Here is a 24,160-nt window from a genome sequence, read left to right on the forward strand (position 1 = left end):
CTCTTTTTCCTCTTCCTAATTCCCCATCCTGGGTCACAGCTCAAGAAGGAAGGAAGACACAAAGCTCCCGAATTCAGGAATTCATTTAGTGCGTCATCTCATTCTAAAAATTACTTGCTACTTTACTTGACGGATGATAGCAATCATCATTTTTCTAGTGAATGAGGCAGAGCCGGGAAACAGAAATTAGCTCATACATCTCAGCGGCTAATCAAAATGGGTTTGGTTGTGGCTGAGGAGCTCTGTCACTCAGAGTTGCTCGTTATTTAACTGCTACCGAAGTGTGCCCAGACCTCTTTAGAGGAAGAGTAACTCCCTTTGGCGCTTTGGCAGCGGTGGACCTCACTCAACCCACGAACGAGGGACTGGGCCAAGTCACGATGGCTGAGAGCAGATTCTCCACGGTCTGGCCTCAATGTGAATTGTCTCGTTCTCCGTTTTCACTTAAATCAGCTGCACACTTGACGACCGAGCGGAGCTGGCGTTTCTATTTGGGAGCGGGCATGGCAGTTCAGGGTTACGTTCCAGTTTGTTTGTGCTCTGCCCATAGTTTAAGACCATAAGCCCTCTGGAAAGAGTGTATGTATTTCTGGGTGTTTCTATTTTGCTCAGTCGGTAATGGTGACGTGGACATGGCGCTGCCCTGAAGGAGCGGGAATGCCTTCCAGCCATCTCACATGCAGTTAATGCTCTTCTAATCCTTAGGAAAGAATGTTGAAAGGGTACTCGGCTATGACTCATTTTATAGGGTGGTTAGGTTCCCTAAAGATGCATGCGACTTACATTACACTTGGAGTAAACTGGGACAGTTTCACTTCAAACATTGTTTTATCCTCTTTTTAAAAAAATCCTCTTAAAGCCCGACTTCTGGAGATTCACCAGAGCCCAGTTGTTCTGTTTAGAAAGGGAGAGGGGCATGTGGGCACCTTGACCCCTCACGGCACCCTGGCTGTACCCTGGCCTCTCCAAAACTGAGGCGCTTCTAGAAAACTCCTACATCTACTTAGATGACATATTTTTAAGAACCTGTCCCACAGGAACCAGTGGAGAATGAAAGGACTTAACTAGAGATTATTCTAGGATGTTACCCCTCAACCCGAATTTCACACAGCGGACTTGCGTCATCACGGGTCACCTAAAGGTGCTGACAGTTTGTGAGACTCCTTAGCCTCTCCGTCTGGGACCTGATACTCTTTGGGCATTTTCAGTCTAAAAGGCCAATACTCCGCTTTGTAGCATTGCTGAGAGGAGGCTGGGCAGAGTGAATGACTTGTTCTTTGTGCAGCTGGTAAAGGAGAAAAGCCAAGAGTAGTTCAAGTAGGCCTTAGCAAGCCCTTTCTCCCTCCCTCCCTTCCTCCCTCTCTCCTCCTTCCCAAACTTTTTGAGGTGGTTTGGGAGGAAGAGCCATGGTTTGCCTGCCACTGGAGACAATCTCCCCTCTCTCCTCTCTGGGTTGGGAAATGAACTTCAGGCACTAAAGGTGTCGCAGGAACCCACGGAACTGCCACGGAGCCACTCTGAGGACGTGCACTGCAGAGTTACCGTCAAGTAGGCATTCCGTCTTCTCCAAGATGTGGGTCACGAGATTACACCACGGACTTTGGGAAATGCTTATGGCGGTCACCACTTCCACCATTAGCTAACAACTCTCTTTCGTAGGTTAAAAACCCAGCAAGGTGTTGGAAAGCTCTGAGTACAACTAGTCACTAGTCACTAGTGTGATTTGAGAAGGTGTGTGTTTGCTTTTCACAGTGGCACCAACCACCCGACTGTGTGTCCTCATCTGGGATTTACACTCCAGCCTCCATCCCAGCTGACCCAGGCTTGCTTAGTTCCACATTCTGAACTTTCTCTTTTTCCACATCCAGCTTGGTTTCATCTCCACTTGCACGAAACCAGGTATGCTCTGCTACGGAAGTTTTACCTGAAGTTCCACCTTTGCTACGAAGTTCCTCATGCTCTCAATGGACCTCCTTAGATAGAGAACACTCCTTGCAGAACTAACCTGCTTTCAAGGTAGCACCTTACGAATTTCTACTTGCTTGCTGGTTGGGGGTTTTACATGTGCAAAGTTTGGCTCTACTCACTCAAGCCTCCTTTGTCTCAAGAAGCAAGTCATAGAAAGTATGTGGTAAATATGTAAATATATATATGTATCCAACTATGTACATGTACCACATAATTCTGTGCCAGCAACAGAGTAGGTATCCAAGTATTTATTGAGCTGAATTAAATTCAAAACTATCAGTTATGTCAATGAATAAGAAAAATAGCTTGTTTTAACAATTTACCATCTTCTAAAAGAGGCAGTAAGTTGGAAAGAAAAGGTCAAGGCCTGGTTTTCATTCTTAAATGTCCTTATTATGTAAAAACTTTAGAGTTGACCCTAACAGTGGCATCTGTCAATATAAACAGAATTCACTTTGAAAATTTTCACCAAAATACTTGTCATTCTTCAAAAAGTTTAGTGGGTAAGCAATGAGCATACCTATTCTTTCCTAAAAATAAATTCCTTTAACAATAGAACTCTGAGGCTTTGGGGAAAGATTTAGGCAGGAGATAGGAATTAGAAACAAGACTCATGATAAGAGGTTGAGAGGTGAACAGTGCATGGGGAGTGAAGGTGGGGGACTGGGAGGTTCGGGAGCATCATGACTGAGGGTCCGTGCGTGCGTGTGGGGGAGAACGTGCCCGTTGTCACTGTGGCTCATATTTAACAGAACATCCCAGGCAGAAGCGCTCTTATCTCCGTACTCCGTCCTCTGAGCTCCCACGGCACCTCATTTAACCTTGCAGAATAGCACTTCCCATGCTTTCAAATGTCTTGGTTTCCTGTCTGTCTCTCCCACTAGACTCTGTGCACCTTGAGGAAAGGGACTGTGGTGTGTTTGCGTATTGTATCCTTAATGCCTAGCACAGTGCCTTTGACATAGAAAATACACAGTAATCTCTGTGAGTAATAAGTGAGCAAATAATTGAATGACTAAAGCAAGAAAGAGAAGAACAAAGGAACAAGGTTACTCCTAGGAAAACTGATTCCTCCTAAGCTATCATCAGCTATGTCAAGTTCCTTAATTCTACAAATTCATGCGTTCCTCAAAATATAGAGGAAGAAGACAGACGTTCATACGTTAAAGCGACTGTCTTTTGTAAACCTGGAACTTTGTCCCCAGATTCCATTTTTCATTGACACTATCATAATAGTTTCCTCCCGATGAGTGTTCTGGCAGATCTGAAAATTAGTAGAGCTTGGGTGAAATTAAAATCTTTTTAAAAACATTGTTTTTGTAGCGCCTTTGATTGTAATGTTATGGTTTTGTCAGAGAAGAGCAGTTCTATTGATTCAAGTTATTTTATGTGGATTTCTACCTAAGTACAGAAAATGTGTCTAAAACTCACATCTTTAAGGTATTTTTACGCCTTTATGTAATGAACAACATGAAAGAAACCATCCTACAGATCTGCTTCTGGAAATTTCTCACTTTGAGATTCTGAGAAGTGTCTCTGACATAAGTAACCTCCCTCACACATAATCAGCACAGAAGCACCCCAATCACAGGAAACCGAGTGCTCATTGCTGACATCCACTGTAAAGTGAAATTCCTGAAGTTTAAGTTGAAGTTCAAAGTCCTGGGATGGACTTTACTGATGGAGAAAACATGACATTACATCCTATGAAATTCTAGTTCCTTTTCCTACCCAGTTTACACTGCTTTCCACAATGACAGGTACTTGGACTTGAGGCGACACGCTTACACTGCAGCCCATTTCCAAGTGTCAACAGTAGACTTGGGGGGGGGGGGAAGCATGCTGAATGTCAACCTGAGGACCAAATTTATGAAACCAGTCACCAATGTATCAGACGATTCCATGTCTGCCCTATATTCTATATAAAGTCTCAACCGTGAAGAGAGGGCCCGAAGTGGTTGGGGGTCACAAGATTGTTTTTCAAGCAGCCTCCCAGACATTACCTTGATGGGTTTTCCACAGCCTAGAATCTGTCCATGGCCTGGCAGGCTCGCAACCTGATCTATCAGCAAAGCTGGAGCAAACTCGCATGTCAGCGGTGCGCTTACACCCCCAAGAGCACAAAACTCTACAACCTGATGATATCAAGAGGCAATACGTGAATTCACAGTGAGGATACTGGTGTCAGAGCTGGGTCAAGTCTATGAGGACAGCCGCAACATAATCAGGGGTTACTTGGTGATGAAAAGGTGGGACAGAGGGAATACATTAAATAAATCAAACGCAAGAGTGGAATTCAGAGTCCAGTTGATTTACCCTGATGTTTCACACCAGAGACATGCAACCAAGCAGCTATGGAATCACCCCTCTGAGTGGCATTGGTGGGGAACTGTGGATTTGCCTGTGTAGTTGGTGCATCCCTCTCGTGACTGACATGTTTGCCTGTACGTGTGTTGTGTCTAATCCTGGAAGACAATTAGTTCCCTAGGGTGACATTTGCACTCCCTGCCAATGTCATCTAAAGGAATCATCCAGTTCATTCATTCTTCTTCTTTTTATCTATTTCTTCTTGCCGTTCTTTTCTATCCACACCGGCACCACCACACACAAGCCTAGGTCCTCGTCTCCTTAAGGCAGGGGCCTCCTGAGCTACCTACCTCAAACCTGACCCATCGCCCACCTCCAAGGACTGCTGTTACAGAAATCTACCTTAAATTCGGATTTTATGTGTGTCTTTTCCCATTTTGCCCCTGCACTAATACCAGAGACTCTCAATGACTCCTACTGCCTCCAAAGTTAAGTTCGAATTGCTTAGCCTGCCATTCAAATTCCTTCACATTGGTGCCCAATTTATTATCATTTTTTCTACTTCATAAACCTTGTACTCCCATCAAATCTATTATCTCTTAATATTGTAGTGTACCCCCAAATCCATGCTTCTCCTCATTCCTGGGGTCCACTCAAGATCTGCCTCACCCATGAAGACATCTCTGAAAGTCCAAATTTGAAACTGACCTTTCCAGTTATTAGATTCACTTGAAATTTAGCATATCTGGAAAATAATTATCATAGGTTGATATACTATCTGCTCGATTAGAATGAACTACTTACAGGAGGGAAAGAGTACATGTTGCCTTTGTTACATGCTGTTTCTTTAGTTCCTTGATATCAGGGAGGCTCAGAAACAAGGGCTTAGAACTGGCCCTGTGCACTTGCGGGCGAAACTACTGAACTTCCTTTAGAACCTGAGATGGAACTTGCAGAGAATCGCCCTTCACCGAGGGCGTGATTGCAGGAGATCAGTGAACTCCCTCACACCCTCATGCGCTCCCCCTTCCGTGTGCTAGCACAGTGGAAAGCACCTTTCAACTCCTCTTAGTCTCACCATCCTTCTCAAAAGTAGAGGGCTAGCGTCAGAATGGACGAGATCTCTGAAACATAGAGGTTGTCATCAGCACCTTAAACAGCAAGAACGATACGGGAGGTGGTGCTACAGAAAAGTGTAACAAAGAGGTCCCTTCAACATGACGGCGGAGTTGATAAAAGTCTTTGGTGCAGAAAATGAAAAGTCAGATTTTAGTTATATTGGAATAACAAAGGGATCAAGAAGGGCATAACCTTAAATAGTTTAGCTGTCCTTTAGCTTTTCTGCATCCTTGTTGCATAAACATGTCTTGGTCTCAAGCCTCACTGGAAAGTGCTTTAAAAAGACTGCCTGACATGGGTCGGACACAATGAGCTACTGTGCAGTAGTGTCTAAGAAGACACGGTTTCTTTCATTTCACACCATGGCGCTGTCGCTCTTGGGGAGGACGTCCAGAATGTTGTCAGCAGGGTCTTCTGTGATTACGGAAGACATGAAAACACCCACATCAGCTCACATTTCACAGAATTTGGCAACCCAATGTCAGAAATGTTGGGGAACCATCTGGCTAAGTCTTGAAAGGAGGAAGGAGAAACCTAATTCAAAGTGGAGTAAAGGTGATAATCTTCCCTAGGAAGGAGGGAATTGCCAGATTAAACAAAGATAATTGAGCCTGATTAGTTAATTATAAAAATATACCCAAAATAAATATAGTGTATTTGTAGTGAATAAAAGAACAAGCTACGTTAAAAATGAAGAATAATACTTTCCTAGGCAAGAAAAAATTAATTCTTAGAGGTAGAAGATCAAGAAAGAATTTGTTAGGTCCCTGATTGTTTTTCTAATACTAAAAAATATTAGAGACTATGCTTACATAGAATGAAAATTATCATCATGTATTCTATTATTTAACATATAGATTAATGCAAGATATTGGAAGATAGAATTTAGTTAAATAGATCTAACATTACAAAAGACAAAATTTTTAAAAGCTTTACATTCCTAGGAGAAGTGTTTTCCATTGGTGAGTGTTCATGTCTTTCTTTGCTTTTTGGGGTGTAGTCCTAGAGTCTAACACGTCTTCATACAGCCTCCTGACCAGCAGACAGGAGCGTGGAAGCCATTTCATAGATTCCCGTCACTTCCAGTAAAATCACACTAAGGAGACCCGACTACAGAGAAGACGCCCGTTTCTTCTGATTTGTAAATATGGACAAAAAGGAGCTTCCATTGCTTCCTCTAAAACCCTTGCCAATTCACCAAAAGATGTAGATTTTTAGCCCATATTTTAGGTTTTTAGGTACTGCAATGCTCGCAACACGTCGACAAGATTTTGTTGTGAATTGTGGTCACGGGCTATTGGCTGCCCGTGAGAGGAAGCTTCAAGGCCTGTGATTGTGTAATCTGTTCAGTCTTGTATCTGGAAATGTGGTTTTGTTCTACCACCTAGTCTGCTGTGTTTTCTGTTTCTTAAACAAGGTATTCCGTCTAGCCACATAGTGTGGGCCGCATTTAAATAGTTAGGCCTGTTCTGAAGCAGGGCTGCTGGGTGAGGAATTAACTACTGCCTCTTCCTTCCGGACCCCACCTTCTTGGTGAGACTTTCTTACTGGCATGTAGATTTTCCCCACTTTTAATGAGTTCAAAAATCAAAAAGATTTTTCTTTTTTTGCATAAGGAACATCTTCCCTAGGAAAAATATACTCATTATCCACCTCATACACACACAAGAAGATTTTCCAACTTAACTTCCCATGTACCCACAGAGTAATCTACCTTTAAAATGAATTATTTTCATAAATTGAAAAATGGAAGAAAACAGACTTTTCAGAGGTCAAGCTTTCTGCTCTGTGCTTTTTAAAAAAATTACATTTTTTAAAGCTGTGATAGTATATTTTGATTCTGAAAATTTAAGTCATGGTAGAGGTATCTGGGACTCTAAAATGTGTATGCTTTTCTGCTGCCTTTCAAAACAGAAGTTAATCAAAAGGCTACCAGAACTTAAACTATCACCTTGAAACCCCCTGTAAGAATTGTTTTTATTATACAGAGATCAGTTCCATAGAACGTATGTGGTTCTACAACCTTTAAAGTCTGTGATCCAAAGTTTTGTTTCTCATTAGGTCTCATACTTCAATGTCTTCTAAGAAACATGGATGGATTGTTTGGCTGCACACATACAAGACTGTTAATCACATTCCTATTCTCTTCTAACCAAGTTTTTACAAATGGAGCAAAGCAGCAAGAATGCCATCAGGAAAACGCATGCCGGAAATCTTAATATTTGATACATTGTGCATTATTTTAGAATCCAGTGGTTAATCTTGGTAAAATAAAATTTCTGAAAAACAAGTAAGACCTCCAAATCTTCTATTTTGAATAATTATTTTACATACCCTTAAAGATTTGAATAAAAAAATCATAAAGCTTTGGGCACATGTTACAGGACAATTGAAATGCAATCAGTAATTGAAGCCTATAAAACTTTGGGAAATGAAATGTTTAAAGTTTTACAATATTTATTAATAGAACACTGTATGCTTAAAAGTATGTTTCCATTAATCTATTTTGCAAAAGATACCTTCATTTTATTAACCAGACATTTCCACAGCAAAGTAATTTTTTATGAAACCATGAAGTGAGCTAACAAATACTTTCTGTACCGAGAATCTTATAAAAATATTCCCTTTGAAGCGGCCCATAGAGAAAGCATGTGATCTTTTGTCGGATTATGGAAATGAGAGTTAAATTCCACTCGAAACATGAAAGCATTGCCGTCAACATACCTTGTCCTTGGGTCACTCCGTAAAACTCCGCGGCTATCCTCGCAGCCTCTTTGCGGTTGCCCTTGACAATGTAGAAATGACTGAGGATGGCCAGGCTGATTTTCACAAACAGCTTGAAACAGAACAGCGAAAGTATCGTGAAGTAGACATTGGATAACTGTTGAGCAAATGGTCGGCTTTCTTCTAACACCGACATGGCTGCTCAGGAATCTGCCGCGGCGGCAGTGAGAGCCAAGTCTCCAAATGTGCCTGGCTCTCCTCCGGGTGGCTCCTGAACAGCTGGTCCTGCAGAAGGAAAGTATCAGCTGGTAACGATGCCTCCAGCTCCAAATATTTATACTGCCCACGCAAGCTCTCTGCAGGCTCCGATTGGTCTGAGCGTGTTCCTGGGAGGCAACTGCACGCAACACGTGCCCCATTGCAAGACTCCTGACTTTCCATTCTCAAAATAAACAGACACTCCGCCTCTCTGCTCTAAATTCCAAAATCCGGGTATTGAAGTTTCTATACAGGTTGTTTCCTTTAAGAAAATAAAAATGATTTAGTATGCAATTAGCACGAACACATCGAAGACTTTGTGTATGGGGTTCTGGTTGCTAATGTAAATGATATTCAAAATAGCAAGGTGAAACTAAGTCCATCAATTCAAGCCTTTAAAATAATCCTATTTGTAGATCGTGAACTAAATCCTCAAACAGCCCACGACTGGATGATCTGAATGACGACTCACCAGATTAGCCAATTGTGTAGCTTTGACTGTTGTCAGAAAAAAAAATTTTTATACATGGATTGAGTGGAAGGCCATAGAATAATAGCTTTCATCTGTTCATTCATCCAGTGAATTTTTTTTTTTAGATTTTATTTTTAGAGAGGGGAAGGGAAGGAGAAAGAGAGGGTGAAAAATGTTGATGTGGGAGAGAAACATCCATCAGTTGCCTCTTGCATGCCCCCAACTGGGGACCTGGCCAGCAGCCCAGAACTGGGAATCGACTGGCGACCTTTCTGTTTACAGGCTGGCACTCAATCCACTGAGCCACACCAGCCAGGGTTCCAGTGAAAAATTTTAAGAAACACCTACTATGTGTTGAAGATTTTGCTGAGAAAAATATAATATCCTTGCCATGAGGATCTCATAGTCTAAAGGAAGAAACAGACATCAGACAAATCTGGGTGAGGACAGGGTATGGTGGGAGCTCAGAGGAAGGGCCTAATCCTGCTAGAGAAAAGTCAGAGAGTGCTTCCTGGAGGAGGTAGCATCTATACAGAAATACCAAGTAAACACAAGTGTTTCATCTAGACTGTTCAAAACCAAGCAAAACAATGTACTTTTTGGGCCTATAATTTTTGTTAACCTTCATCTGATGTATTTTATGAATGAAATGCAAATGTTTATAAAGGCATATTTTAAAAAGAGAAATAGAGTAAATTATTAAGAACAATAATGAAAAGTGGCAATATTTTGTACATGAGTCAAAAATAATGACAAAATATAAAATGGCATAGTATAGAGAGAGTTAATTTATACATTTATGTGAGCCAGATTTGGGGCCTGTTAATTGTTGTATTGTTTCTCAATTCTTCTGAGAAGCCCCAGAACAATAAGTAATAATTTTTTAAAAAAAGACATAAGAAAATAGAAGTGGTTCTTCTTGAAATAAAGCCACACATTAACGACTGGTCAGCTTGGTAAGTGATGGGTGCTTATCTGCCGTAGCGCATGCTTTTCAAGTAGACTGATGCACCTAACACATTCCTAAGACTAAGGAGGTGTTGCCGTAAAATGAGTTTGTCAAACAGTGCAGGGTTCTTCTCCCCTCCGTGGTCGAGTGGCACCCAGAAAAATAAATCGGGTCAGTATGTTAGAAAGAAACTACTGAGCTCTTCCTAACAATGGCCCTTGGGATTGTTTTCACAGGCAGAGGACTAGAAAAAGGACTGGGTCCCTAGTGGACCCAGTGGCCATTTCCCATGCGTTTTGTGAGTCAATGAAACTGGCTTCAAAGGACCGAAGATAAAGTCACTAAATGTTCCCCTGGCAGCTGTGGTGCGAGAGTGCCAGCTAGGCTTCCCCAGGCGGGCGGCAGTGACTGCACGCGGGCCTGGACAGCTGGCCATCACAATGCCCTGAGTCACCGCGCGCGCCGGCTTCCACTGGGGCGCTCCACAGTTACGCACAATCCCGCCTGCGACCAGTCTTACGTTTCAGCCCTCCTCTTCCCGGCAAGCGCTGTTATGGGAATCTGCCCGTTGCTTTCTCAGGGGCCTGGACTCTTTGGGGTTGAGGAACACTTTGAGTTCAATGAGGTGGCTATCGCTGGGCATTACATTTAAACCCCTCTAGTTTTACTACTAGAAAAATACTACAATATTTAGGATTTTATGCCAAGATGTCAGGTTGTATTTTAATGAGTTCCTATATGCCCACCTCTGTTTTATATGTTGGCATATACACGCCTTCGGCAACTGTTACCATCTGCCATTCTATTAATCAATGAAAATTAAAACTAAAAACCTCGCCGTCAGGGAACTCATCAAATATAAACTAGAAGCTGTATTTTTCGCACTACACTACAGACCCCTCCAAATAACATAATAAATTATTAATATTTAAAAAGCCACCTGAAACATAGTGTGCCCCTATTTTCTCAGCATGGACATCTTCTTAAAAATAACATATTGACTAGTAATTTCAGTTATTTAGTGAGATAATACTTTCATAATTTCTGTTGTTGAGAGGATGTGGAGGAGGGATTCAGTTGCCAGCAATATCACAACTGTTCTAATCTTGTTAGTTTCAATCAATCAGCCAATCAATGAAACCAAAATCGAGGTCAATAACTGTGTTCCCATAATGGGTGGTGTGAGAGAGGTTATACACACAGGAAGAAAGAAATCATTATTCAGAGTCTGCTGCGTGCTACATGGTTCACAAAAATCTTCCCATTTACTACCCCTGTCTCAGAGGGGTGAATGTTATTATCTAATTTTAAAGATGAAAGTTGGTTGCAGACAGCTTTAGTGACCTAAGAAACTACCTTATGAGCAATAGTACTATTTGAACATGTTTCTGACTCTAAAATGTATGCTCCAAGTTACTGCCCATATTTTCTCTTTTGAAGCACTTACAATCGGAGTGAGCAAATGTGAATTATGCATAGAGAATGAGAGCATCACCCAGATTCACACACACACACACACACACACCCACTAACGGGATCAGGGACCTAAATTAGTCCCTGAATTGGTAGGGCAGGCTACACGTGATGATCCTGTGACATGGAATCTTGTGTGCTCGAGACTGTGTGTCAGGGAGCTTCCATTCTTGTGGAGCAGCCAAATAATAATAATTGAAAAGACAGATAAAGACTGTGATGAGTGCAACGCAGGAAATTAGTGCAGTGCTGTGAGAAGAGTGGCAGAGGTGACCCACAATCAGGACAGAGAGGAGACACCTTGCGGAGAAAGGGGCAGTTAAGCAGAGACTTGAAGAATGAGAGTGCCAGCCACAGGAAGAGGGGCAGGGAGAGGATTCAGGACGGGACAGAAGGCGCAGGGTGGAAAGGATTTGGTTTCCCAGGACCTGACAGAGGACTGTGCAGAGCCTGGGTGAGGGGCGTGCAGCACGAGAGGATGGACCTGCAGGAGTGGGCAGGAAGCAGTGGTCTAGGGCTATGGATGGCAGGTGCTGACACCCAGACCACACCTGGATGGAAGCATTTCTTCCCCCAGCTGGTGGCGCTGCTTGCTGGTGCCCTCCACTGCCAGCCATCTGGGGAGATGCCTGTGGCTCTGCCTGCTAACCCTCCCAGAGGCTCGCTCGCTCACTCCATCCCAGAGCTTCTTTTTGATGCATGCGGAGCAGAACGCAGCACGACAATAACCACATGGGATTTCACTCGAAGGTAAAGGGAAGGCAATTGTAAGGCATTAATAAAAGCAAGAGAAGACCATTTTAGCGGGTGTGTGTAGAATTAAAGAAGGCAGGGGTGGAACCAGAGGGCCAGCAATGGTGGCTGGAGCTAGGGTAATGGAGGTAAAAATTGAGAAGAGTGGGTCATTTAGGGGAGAATTAATTGAATTTGTCAATTAACTGGATGGTGAACAAAAGCAAGGCATCGAAGAATAACAGCAAAGCCACAGCACAGTGGAACGTAGGATGTGGCAGAGCAGAAAACTCAGGGCCCCAGAACCCACCACCACTTTCTTAAGCTTGGATACAACGGTGACAAAGAAAGGGTTGGGAGAAGGCGCCAGTGCTGAGTGTCTTGTGAAGTATTTTTGGGCTTCATTTTAGAAAATTGGCCCCGAAGAAATAGGCAATCAGTATAAAGTCTAAAACCCAGCCACAGATGATTACGAGCCCTGTATTCCAGTTCTGTATATTACATGGAGCTTGTCGAGTAAATTATGGGCACCTAGCTGCCGTGTGGCACCTTGTCACTAAGCTGAGCCTAAACAAACACTGTAAACAGAATTACCAGACAGGGAGAATACATGCTTCGCGTTCGTTGTAATGTACCAGCACGGCCTCAGAGGTCAATAATGGCTTGATATTCCAGAAAATGGAGAAGTCTAATGACAGACAATGTCATTTTTAAATAGGCATTATGCAAGGTCAGCCTTTGTAAAAGGCTGGAAAAAAAGAAATTAAATGACACAGAATTGAGAGGCTGCCTCATCTGACCTCAGACCAGAGTTGCTTCTTTGGTGACCTAGAAGGTCCTGCTGCCACTAGTGACCACTGAGACCACACTGACTCTGCTGTGGTTCTGGAAGCCCCTTCACTGGCCCTCAAACTCAGGGACACCCATGCCTGCAAACCTGAATGTCAGGTCCCGGTTTTCTCATGCAGCCACTCACCTCCTGTTTCATTAACCCATATCTGATTGGTGAAATCTAAGTCACATGTCTGTACCCTGGCTGCAAGGAGTTATGGGAAATGTAGTTTTCTAGGTGCTGCACTGGGGAGGCAGCATGCATGATGCAGAGAACTTACCAGCATATGGAGAACGCATTGAAAACTTGGGGTGGTAAACACACAATACAGTGTACGGATGATGTGGTGTGGAACTGTGCACCTGAAGCCTCTGTAATTTTGTTAACCAGTGTCACCCCGACAAATTCAATAAAAAAGAAAAAGAATATTTAGGTAGACATGAATGGCAGATGTCCTCTGTAATTAACATTCCAACATCTTCACTGAAGCTCAACTGATTCCATCATCAATGAACTCAGTCAGTCACTGAACAGCGACCACGGAAGTAATAAACAAAGTTAGGAACCAAAGACTTGTGGGTCCTTGATTTGAAATGTTCCCTATGAACAATGATTACGTGGGAATCTGCACTAGTACCTTCAGGGACGGATCAACTATTAACCTGCTTTTTGGTAAAGTCACATATTTAAAAAGACTCCTTTCACTCAATAAAACTCTGATGGATTACTTGAGCTCACTGGAGAGGGTTGCTGCTCAAGAGCTGTGTTCCTAGTGTGTTCGATCTGCACAGGACGGGCAGTCTAATGAACAGCTTCTTTTCTAACTCCACGAGGTCTTCAAACAGTTTACTCCTCCTGAACCTGGCACAGTGAGGAATCTCCTCCTGCGCTGTGTTCAGGCACCGCCCTCTGCGGGCGCTCAGCATGCTGGCATTAGGGCTGTCTGCCTTCTTTGCCTCTGGAATTTACCTCCCTGCACGTGAATTTTCAGGAGGCCAACTGCCATGAGTCATTCTCACATCTTCCGAAGCAGCTTTAGAGAAGCTGGCTACCCCAGTTTCTGGTGGGAGGCTCTATTTGGATCCTTTCAATAGGAATAGAGAATTTGCCTGCTATTATCGCTCAACTTTCTTTTCAACAGGTCCTCTTCTTTGTTACCAAATATGATGGTTTTAGGTTGCAATGAAACAGATAACAATCGAGTCGTCATTAAAGCAAGTCTTCTATAGAGACAAAATCCCGCTAGCATAATGAGGATCAAATACAAAAAAATAAACAAATAAATAAAATAAAAACAGCAGTGGAAATATCAAGCCAATGTTTCATGGCCTATTAAACAGATTCTTACTTTTTAACACGGTCAGCTTAACCAAAAAAATATGTTTTGACCACCCTAATTAATATGATATCATATTATATTTAGGAATAATAATTCTATTAACATACACACACACATACATACATACATACATATGGTTTGGATATAAATGTATATAGCGTTATTTCTAAATAATTTAAAAATATATTACCTTATTTCATTCTTATATAATGCATTGTGTGCACAAAAGTATTGTGTGGGCTGAATGCAGACTACAAATAAAAACGCTCCCTCCCTTTCTACACAGGGAAAAGCCTCGTTAGGAGACAGCAAGAAGGCACCATCTATAATAAGCCAAGAAGGGAGGTCACCCCATAAGCCAACCTTGATGGCACCTTGGCCTTGGACTTCCAGCCTCCAGAACTGGGAGAAAATACATTTGTTGTTTAAGCTCCCCCCTTCCCCTGTCTGTGGTATTTTGTTATGGCGGCCCTAGAGGACTAATACAGCCCCTATGAGGAAACAGTGTTAATAGCTCCATCTTACAAATAAGGAAGGAGGCCAGGGAGAGGTGTAATAATTTGCCCAAGGTCAAAAAGCAGGCAGCAGCGTAATTTCCAGCAGACTCAGTGGCTACAAGATCAGTCAAAATACATTAGGGACGGTTTGAAAAGAAGTGCAAAAGCAAGGCTATTTCAGACACAGAGGTCCAGTTTGTAACAACACTGCAGGGTTGCTTGTACAACGGTTACGTTGCTGGGTTAGAGACGCAGAGAGAAGCAACCTTGTAGGGACATCGAGTGGCTCAGGAGAGGCTAAAATGAGTTTTTATCTGTTCTTTGAGGCCAGACGACCTTGGGAGCCAATTCAGGAGGAATTTTCAAGCTGGGCCTCGAACACGAGTCAGGGAGCAGCTGGGAGATCAGCTTTGAGGCAGCGGGAAAAGCCTGCCGTCCACAGGGAGGGCTGTGCCTGTGGCCTAATCTCAGAATTTATTGCCCCCACTAGGGAGGGCAGTTTCTGATATATAGGGCAATATGATTACAATTTCTCCAGTGCAGCGCGGTTCAGGAGGGACAGGTGTGGGAAACAGAGAAGCGGCCCCGTGAAAAGGTCCTCCGTGATCTGGACACAGCCTCCCACGTCACCCACCGCATTGACTTCCTTTCAGCCCTTTGCACGCAGAAACTGCACACTCTTCATCCTGTCCTGGGCAGGCCTTTCCTCTTTGCCTGTCACAGTCACTGTGGGTCAGTGACTCAGGACCCTTTCCCCACTTCTTCCTTCCTCTGCACCTTGACTTTGTCCAGCCCTCCCGCACACACCTCTGCCACTCGGGAGCGGGCTGTCCAGGGCAGGCCAGGGACTGGAGTGTCCTCGGCACACGGCAGCCCTGTCTGGGACACGGCTTAGCAAAGTGTTAGCTTGGAGCTGCACGTGGCAGAAAACACTCCCAATGAATGGTGTGAACAAAAGAAAAACTTGTTTTCTCCTCATTGCAGCGCAGTGGGGAGGGAGACGATGGAAGGAGGGCAGGGCTGGTGCCATAGGTGTCCAGCCCTCCGGACACCTATTGCTGGGTCACTGCCATAGGAGGCTGCGGACGCTCAGCCATCATATTCATATTCCAGCAGCAGGGAGGAGGAGGGGCACGGAGAGCCATGCCCCCCTCGCAAGGATCTGTCTCAGAAATGACACGAGACACCTCCACTGACGTGTCACTGTGGTCACACGACCACACCCAGGTACAAGCGATGCTGAGAAATGTAACCCTTACTCCATGACACAGAAGGTTAGGACTTAGTCTCTAAGCATCTTTCTTTCTCCCTGTCACGCTGGATGTGAATTAGAATGCAAGGAATTCCAGATAGGACCATCTAAGTGAGAGAGAAATAAATTTCTTCGTGTTTGAGACATCGGAGAACCATAAAAAGACCCAGGCTCCAGCTCGCAGAAACATCGTCCTGGAATTCCCTCGCGGCCTCCCTAACCACTCGGTCTGTAATCCTCACTCTTGTCCTTCCCAGCACTTTCTGTGATTTCAGACCATGTGCTACTGGCTTCAAGTCTACCTCCTCCCCTGGGCTGTGAGCCAGGAGCTTTGGGAGGAGGTGTAGGCCCAGGCAATGAAATGGAATGCCCCACACAATGCTTGGCACACGGCCGGCTCGTCGATAAACGACAGCTCTCAGCAAGGTGCTGAGAAGCCCCACAGTTCAGAGATCCCCTCCCCTACAGAGCGAGCTGGGGTCCTGCCATGCACTGGGCAGGAAGGGCAGCCTGGGGCACCCCCTCCTGTCCCGGATGCTTTAGGCTTTTGTCATCTACTACTTATGACTTCAGCTGCAGCTGATATCTGGTTTCGAGGTCTGGCACAACCTCCAATTTGAAGGTTGGGTCACTTAACAGCTGTCACTTACTCTGCAAGGGAGCCGGGCAGGGCTGCGGTCAAGCCGCAGCACAGCTGCAGGCTCCTGGAGGCGTCACTGGGGTGCCTGGGTGTCCCCCCCAAACCCCGCAGACCAGACTTCTAACCGCAGACAACAGTCCCCTTTCCAGCAGCTTTTACTCAGACGCAAAGGCCACATTTCTAACCAAGTTTTCTTTTTTCTCTACTTGTCCCCTGTCCCCTCACTGCCCTGCATCCCCCGCCTTTCTGTCACTTGTTAACCCCCATAAGAGAAAATAATTTAAATAATTCACTGAATAGGTTTTTATCTACAGGTAACCTTGAAGTCTTTCACCTCCCGCTCTGACATGTTCTAAAGGCTTTTTTCTGTCTCCTATTCTCAGTTGCGATTTTTTTTTTATTACTGGCATTACTTTCTAAAGGATATTTACCTCGATGCTCTGTTCTGTCTCAGTGTGATTATTACATAAATGCTTGGGAAGAAAAGTCTAACCATGACATTGATAGCATGTGTCTTTACTTTCAAAATATTTGTGGGGACAGAACTGACGTTCAGTAACGGCGACACTCGTAGCTCTCATACACTGAGTGCCCCCACTATTCCGGGTGTCACGAGAGGCAGTTGGTATAATGCGAGAGCAAAACGCATTTAGCCCACGGGAAACAATCTACACTACAGGCGGCTCCATGTTCTAAGGAATGAGTCGTTCGAACGGTGCAGTAACAGGAAATTGTTTAGATTTGAAATTTTTAAAAATGATCATTTTCACTTAGGTAGCACTCACTGAATGAATGCAGAGTAACTTAAACATTATACACACACAGAGATTGAAAAGAAATTTAAAACTGTGATACAGCCCACAGAATTGGAGAGCTGAAAACAACTCATTTTTTTATTTCTGTAAGAGTTTTTTTTTTATTTGTAATTTTCCTTCTATTAAAAATGTTTTGAGACGTGACCCATTGCTTCACACAATCATGGGCATTTTGCTTTAAAACAGAAATAAAAATTGGCCTTTAACGGCAGTTCTCATGCTCTACCCATCTCCCCCTTCTGGTCCTGTTTGCAGCTCCTTGCCCCCCCGCCCCAGTCTGTAGGTTCAGTTCTGTAGCTGTTAGGTCCATCCGGACTGCAGAAAGGAAGATCACTAACAGCCTCACTATGCCTGTGCCCGGCAGTTTAGCACATTTAATCAAAGATCCTGAGTTGGGATCTGGGAGCATTCTTAGTGACCTCTGAGCAGTCCTGTGGGCCCCCAAACCGCAGCGTTCCCACCTCATTCTCATCCACACCTTAGGCAGGACTTCCAGTCTGCCTGGGTCTCTACCTCTTGAGTTCAGGCAGACTGCCCAGCCTAGAACCTGGGGGTCTCGCCTTGAATGCCCACTGATACCTTGTAGCTGCTGAACACACCTCGCTTAATTACCGTTTCCCTGCCTGATGCCTGAGTAGTGCCTCTATTAGAAGTTTCCCAACGTGGGTTTCTTCTCTTATACTCAGGAAATCAAGCCCACTGAGTACGCACAACATGTTGAGGTTATGTGGCTAGAAAACCTGACATGAGAGAAAAAAGTTACCAAGAATTATTTCTGTAAGAATTGATGCAAAGGGTCAAAACATTCTAGATCTCCATCACCTACATGTTTTATTGCAGCAATTTTCTCCCCATGTTTAAAAAACTTCTAAAAGATGTTACATACACAAGAAACAATGCCTTCCTTAAAAAACACTGATTGTAGGTTAAGAATCTGAAGTCCACTCTAAGGTGCACATGTCCCGCTGTGTCCACGTCTACCCAGAGGCTCGTCGGAGATAGGAAGGGAAGAAACGCAGTGTGTAGACTGACTAAGGGTCTGCTTTTTCTTTATCTTCGTTTGAGAGAGGACGGAAGACATAATCTATCACTGCTTTTTCCTAGCAATCTTTCCGTCGAGAATCACTGGATGTTTAGGAATCACTTGGGATCTCTCCTTGGAAGCTTACCACAAAAATTACCAACTGCTAAAAATGGTAATTTAAAGTGAGCCATGCCTTCCACCGACGAGCAATGTAAATGCGGAGAGACACCTGCCAGGTCCAGGAACAACTCAGATACCAGACACCGATGGTTGCTGACTCACAACCGTCCTTGGAAGCCTCTCGGGGACCCGGGGCTTGCCAGCCTCCATGGTAGAGTCAGTGAGCATGGCGAGATCGTTTTCTTGGCATCTGTTCAGATCTTAGGCCCAGTCACAGTCCCTTGCTTCCCCACCTGCTCCTAGAATGTCATATACTTATCACCGACTCCCGCAGTCTGCCACACGAGCAAGCCACCGAGGCAGAATTTGTGCTTCACGAGTTTCAGTCCTAGCAGTACATATTCAAACCACCTGACTGGTACTTCCAACTCCCTTCCAGCATAAGGATTTAGAGAAGTGTAACGGTGCAAAAAATTTGAACATATTTCAGCATTCAGAAGCTAAAATCTAAAATTCTCATGAACCATTTTTTTTTTCTTTAGAATAGACCTTTCAAAGTCAGGATATAAAGAATTCAGATGGTTCTGCTTTGGGTGCATATGGGTTTTTAACTTCTCAAGTATTCCCAGTAGTTTAAAAACGTCTCAGAAAAAAATAGCAATGTGAAGGATTGGAGTTTTCTAACGGTCTATGCCGTATATTGACTTTCCTTTCCAGCTTTACATAAATAAACAAGGAGCAGGAAAGTGGTAAGAGGTCCACACGGAGGATACACTTGGCTGCAGTGATGGACTTCGCCTGACAGGGAGGTCAGAGGAGCTGAGGAGGCCTCTGAGTGGCTCAGTGATAATGAACAAGCCATGAAAGCTCCTCCCATCCGAAGCTGTGCATGTGTGTGGGAGCAGAAGCCTGTGAAATCATAACTCAAGGTCAAGAACCTAGTGCGGTGTGTCCACATGAGTTAATGTAGCAAGCAGGGCCCGAGGCCGGCTTTGGGAACGGAGAGGGGAAGGCAAGTCCTCTGAAGGCCAGGCAGAATAAATGCAAGGTGAGGTGCAGGAGGGCAAAACACAGGCATGATTGGCACCAGAACAAAAGGCTGAGTTCATTCACAGCGTAGGATTAAGGATAAAAAAATACTCCTCCTCCACTTGCAGACCAGAGGGGCTAAGCTTCCCTGGGTTTTAGTAGACATCCTTAAGGACATTCTAAATATGAAATTTATGGAACGGGAGAGAGTCCCTGCATCAGGGGTCCTAAGACCACCACGGTTAGCTGATTCGCCAGGACTCAGTATACAGTGATTCAGTCAGTTTATTCCAGAGAAAGGATTGCAAAACACAGTCGGCAGAGGGAAAATGCGCATGGGAGGAAGTCGGTGGGGGTGGGGGGAAGCCAGCTACAGCTCCTGAGACTCCTCTCCCAGTGGGGTCCTGAAGGCCATGCTGAAGTCCCCCAGCAATGGACTGAGCAATGAGACAATACATTCAGTGCTGTCACCCCAGGAAGCATCACAGACCGAGTGCCCAGGGTCTTCACTTGGGGAAGGTCGTGGAGACACCCTCTGCCCAGTGTGGACCAAAATTCCGGACTCCCAGAAAGAAGACAGGTGTGTGGCATAAACCACCCTGTTTCTACAAATGGTTTAGGGGCAGTGAGCCACTTTTACCATTTCGGGAGTTCTACAGCACTGCGGGGCACTGTTTTCCCAATGCCAACCAAGGCTGGGCCTTATAAGCAGGTGCTTCTAAGGACAGAGGTCTCAGGCATGTTAACTCTTCCTCGCACAGTTGCCATAGCCACTTTCCCCTCTTATTTCCGGTCTGGACAAGTGGGCTTTGTATGTCAATGGGTATTGAGAAACTTTCCTATAGTTAAAGAGAATGGAAATGAATAAAAGAAGGTAATCCACCTCACCAGGCACGGTCTGAATTTCCAGATCTCACCTACCATAGAGGTGCGATGGTCCGAATGTGTTACAACAGGGCACTGGCCTAACTCCACCTACCATGTAATCCCCCAAAAGCTGAGAGCTCTTGCCTGGGCCCATTTACAGCTCTTGCTTGGGCTTTGGGATGAGTGTGCAGAGATACAAAGTGGAACCTGGGCTCTGTAGCAACCAGATGTCCACCATGGTATGTCAGAGATACAGTTTCAACAGTGAGTTTCTGGGTGAGTCGAGGAGGCCAGGAAGAGAGAAGAGTGGATTGGACTCCTCTACTAAGAGCATGCCCAGGCGTCCCCAGCCCCTCGCCCCTTCCTCAAAGGGTGGTTGGAGGCTATGAACAGCAAAGTGGGGTAGTAACTGCCTAAACTATCCAAAGAATCCCAATAATTTTTGGATATCTTTGTCTAGGGACTATGGAAGGGCGTCCTGTTTTTAATTTTCTTTGGCAGGGTGAGCTCTAGATCCTCAAGAATCAGTGGTCTCTGGTACCACTTCAGATCCCCATCCCAAGGATGTGCAATGAGCTCGTCTACCACATGCACGTGGGACAGGCAGCTGTGAACACAGGAGCCACCTTGTCGTGCAGGCAAACCGTCAGGTGCCCACAGGTGGGCTAAAGCCAGAGGACTGGAGGCAACAGGTGAAATTATGGGGACCTGCAGAGGTACCTGCTCCTTCACTGCACCTGCAGCGCCATGGCCTTGATTCACACCAGTCATCCCACATCTGAGCTACAACAACGATCTCTCACCTGGTCTACCAGTTGGCAGTCTCATCCTTCTCTAAGAAATTTTTATGTACCTGGAGCCCACATGGTCTTTACATCCCACTCATCTAAAATCCTCGAAGGTTGCTACTGTCTCCTGGAGGATGTTCAAACTCATCAGCCTGACATCAAGCCTTCTACAACTTCTCCTTGGCCCCCATGTCCCATTTAGTTTTGTCCTTTATAGCATTTTATCAATTCACACTTTAAATCCTTGCAACTTGTGTATAGTATGTATTTTTTCCATGGAAACTTCTTCAATAATATCATATCATATGGAGTCAGGATATCTCAATACAATTAGAATTTTTTTTTTTTGCATCCACTATGTGCAAGATTCTTTCCTGGCCACTAAAAGACATAGAAATATGTATGACCCTCCGTGATGGATGGTATAATTTACAGTCTCCATCTGAAAAACATTTTCAACTGGAGTCCTCAATGTGTCGGACCTGTAACATACTCCATTGCAACAACTTCCTTAGGGAGCTTGGTGCTAACCCTTACACATCCCTCGCAAGAACGTATTTGAGTGCAATGCTTGTCTCTTTAGGTTCACTTCCCTTTCCTACCCCTCACCTGTCTATGAGGTCTGTCCAGAAAAAAGTCCAGCTATTATTAATATAATGAGAACGGTTTGTGTGGCATTGATGTAACCTGGCAGCCACGGAGAGTGGACCGGAGTGCACATGTGTGAACAATGCTGACTTTACTGTAGTACTAGTCAGTGGGCACAGTAGATGCCATTGAGTGAGCATGTGTACTGTGTGGCCATCACATTCAAAATGACTGAGTAGAGCAATGATTCTGCATCAGATTTTGTGTTAAGCTTGAATATTCCTCCACGGAAACTATTCAGCTGATTCAGAAGGCCACAGCCATGGGCAACTGGTGATTGGCAGCTTCATCACAACAACACACCTGCTCATGCATCATGTCTTGTGCAGAGTTTTTCAGCAAAACATCAAATCACCCAGGTGATTGCCCCTCTACAACCCAGATTTGGGGTCCTGTTACTTCTGGGTTTTCCCAAAAGTAAAATCACCTTTGGAACGGAAGAGATTTCAGACTTTTGATGAGATTCAGGAAAATACAACAGGGCAGCTGATGGTGACTGGGAGAACTTGTGAGGTCCCAAGGTGCCTACTTTGAAGGGGACTGAGGTGTCATTGTCCTGTGTACAATGTTTCTTGTATCTTATATTTTCTATAATAAATGTCTCCGTTTTTCATAGTACCTGGCTGGACACCTTCTGGACAGAACTTGCACGTGCGCACACCTTTATTTTAAGCATTTCCTCATAAAATAATTTACTCTTCCCTCTTCCTAGATGAGTGGTGTGAAGAATAGTTATTTGCAGGCAAGCAGGCAGAAACTTAACCTTTATCCTAGGCTCTTCCTACTCTGCAGAAATATAATGAGCATGTCTTCCCCAGCTGACCGCTTCCCACCTGAGTTAGTGCTGACAAAGCACCTGCGTTGCCCCTCTCACTGCCGCCATCAGGCTCCCCGTGGGAACCATCACAGGGTAGAAGACGTTTAGTGGAAAACTGCTGAACTTTCTTTTGAGGTCTACCGTATTACTTTAGATAAATAACAGCTTCGGTTTCCTTCTGTACAATCTTGGTACTTGACAAGCTAGAATTTGGATCAAAAAGCAAAGCATTAAAAGTAAAAGAAGAATACTTGCTAATGCTAAAGACTACCATTCATAATGAAGATATAAAAGTTATATAAATTTCACAATGTAACTTTTCAAATTTCATAATGCAGAAACTATAAAGAAAAAACATTAATATGGAGACTTTAACACATTACTCTCAATCCAGCAAAATCAAGATAATGAAAAATTAATAAAGATATAAGATAGATCTCATAATGTATATCAAACTCTGTGTACCATTAATAGAAAATACATCACCTTTACAAGTGCACACTGAATATTCACAAAAGTGCTATTTTAGGCCACAAAGAAGATCTCAACAATCCAAAGAATAAAAATAATACAACCAGCATTCTCTGCCTGCATGAAATAAAATCACACATTAATTTAAAACAATCAAAATGAAATAGGTCCTTCCTTCTGGAAGTTTAACACACACAAGCAAACATGCACACACAATTAAAATTAGTTCTCAAAGAAGAAACACAAAATTTAAAAAACAATATATCAGAAATTTTAGGATACAAAGCAGTTATCACAACAATAAAAATGAAAATATGTCAATGAAATACCTAATTCCTAAAACTAGTAAACCAAGGAAACATGAAATGAAAAAATTTGATAACATTAAAAATTAATAATAATACAAATAACTAAAATTAAGAAATGGAAAAGATAGTTCTTTGAAAAAATCAACAAAGGAAAATACTAATCAATAAAGAAAAAAGGAGAAAGCACAAATATATGTAATTAGAATGAACAATTATTGTTAATTAGTAAACATCAAAATAGATGACTAGCATCTTATGGGAATATCTAAACCATGCTGTTTAGGAACTATGTTAAATATTTGACAGATACTGCTTTGTCCCACATCACCACAGATGTGAACTCTTCTTCCTCTTAAGTCCGCAGTACCTGGTAACTTCCTTGATATTTGTTTCTGTTTTAGATTGTTCTTTATTTTATTGACTCTACAAGATTATAAGCTTCATGAGGGTAGAAAGTGTTTAGTATACATCTTTGTATCCTTTGCAACACAGCAGGCATCCAATAAACAGTTGCTTTATTGAATAAACTGTGGCTGCCTGGAAGATAAAATGTAAGTTTTAAACTCATCTAAGCATCTGTCCATTTTTCACTACTGGGCTCTATTCTAATTTGGCAGGGACAGTCCCTTACTAGAGCTGTACTTTCAAAGCTACAGATCGCACATAGGCACTCACTGTATGGCTGCAGGAAGTTCACTGAATGATCATGAA

General features: G+C 43.7%; 1 protein-coding gene across 3 annotated transcripts in view; it reads right to left on the reverse strand.

Annotated features, from left to right (window-relative positions):
* ASB5 (ankyrin repeat and SOCS box containing 5) overlaps window positions 1-24,160 on the reverse strand; it is a 59,316-nt gene that overhangs the window by 33,162 nt on the left and 1,994 nt on the right. For 2 of the 3 annotated variants that reach the window (XM_053916438.1, XM_053916437.1), the window contains exon 2: window positions 8,119-8,403. In XM_053916438.1, coding sequence (XP_053772413.1) covers window positions 8,119-8,314 — 196 coding nt within the window. In that variant the 5' untranslated portion in view covers window positions 8,315-8,403. Of the gene's footprint in view, window positions 1-8,118; window positions 8,404-12,939; window positions 12,963-24,160 lie in introns of those variants that run through there. The other variant, XM_045197134.2, reaches the window with a different exon arrangement.

The sequence above is a fragment of the Desmodus rotundus genome, chromosome 13 (genome assembly GCF_022682495.2).
Source record: "Desmodus rotundus isolate HL8 chromosome 13, HLdesRot8A.1, whole genome shotgun sequence".
NCBI classification, from domain to species: domain Eukaryota; kingdom Metazoa; phylum Chordata; class Mammalia; order Chiroptera; family Phyllostomidae; genus Desmodus; species Desmodus rotundus.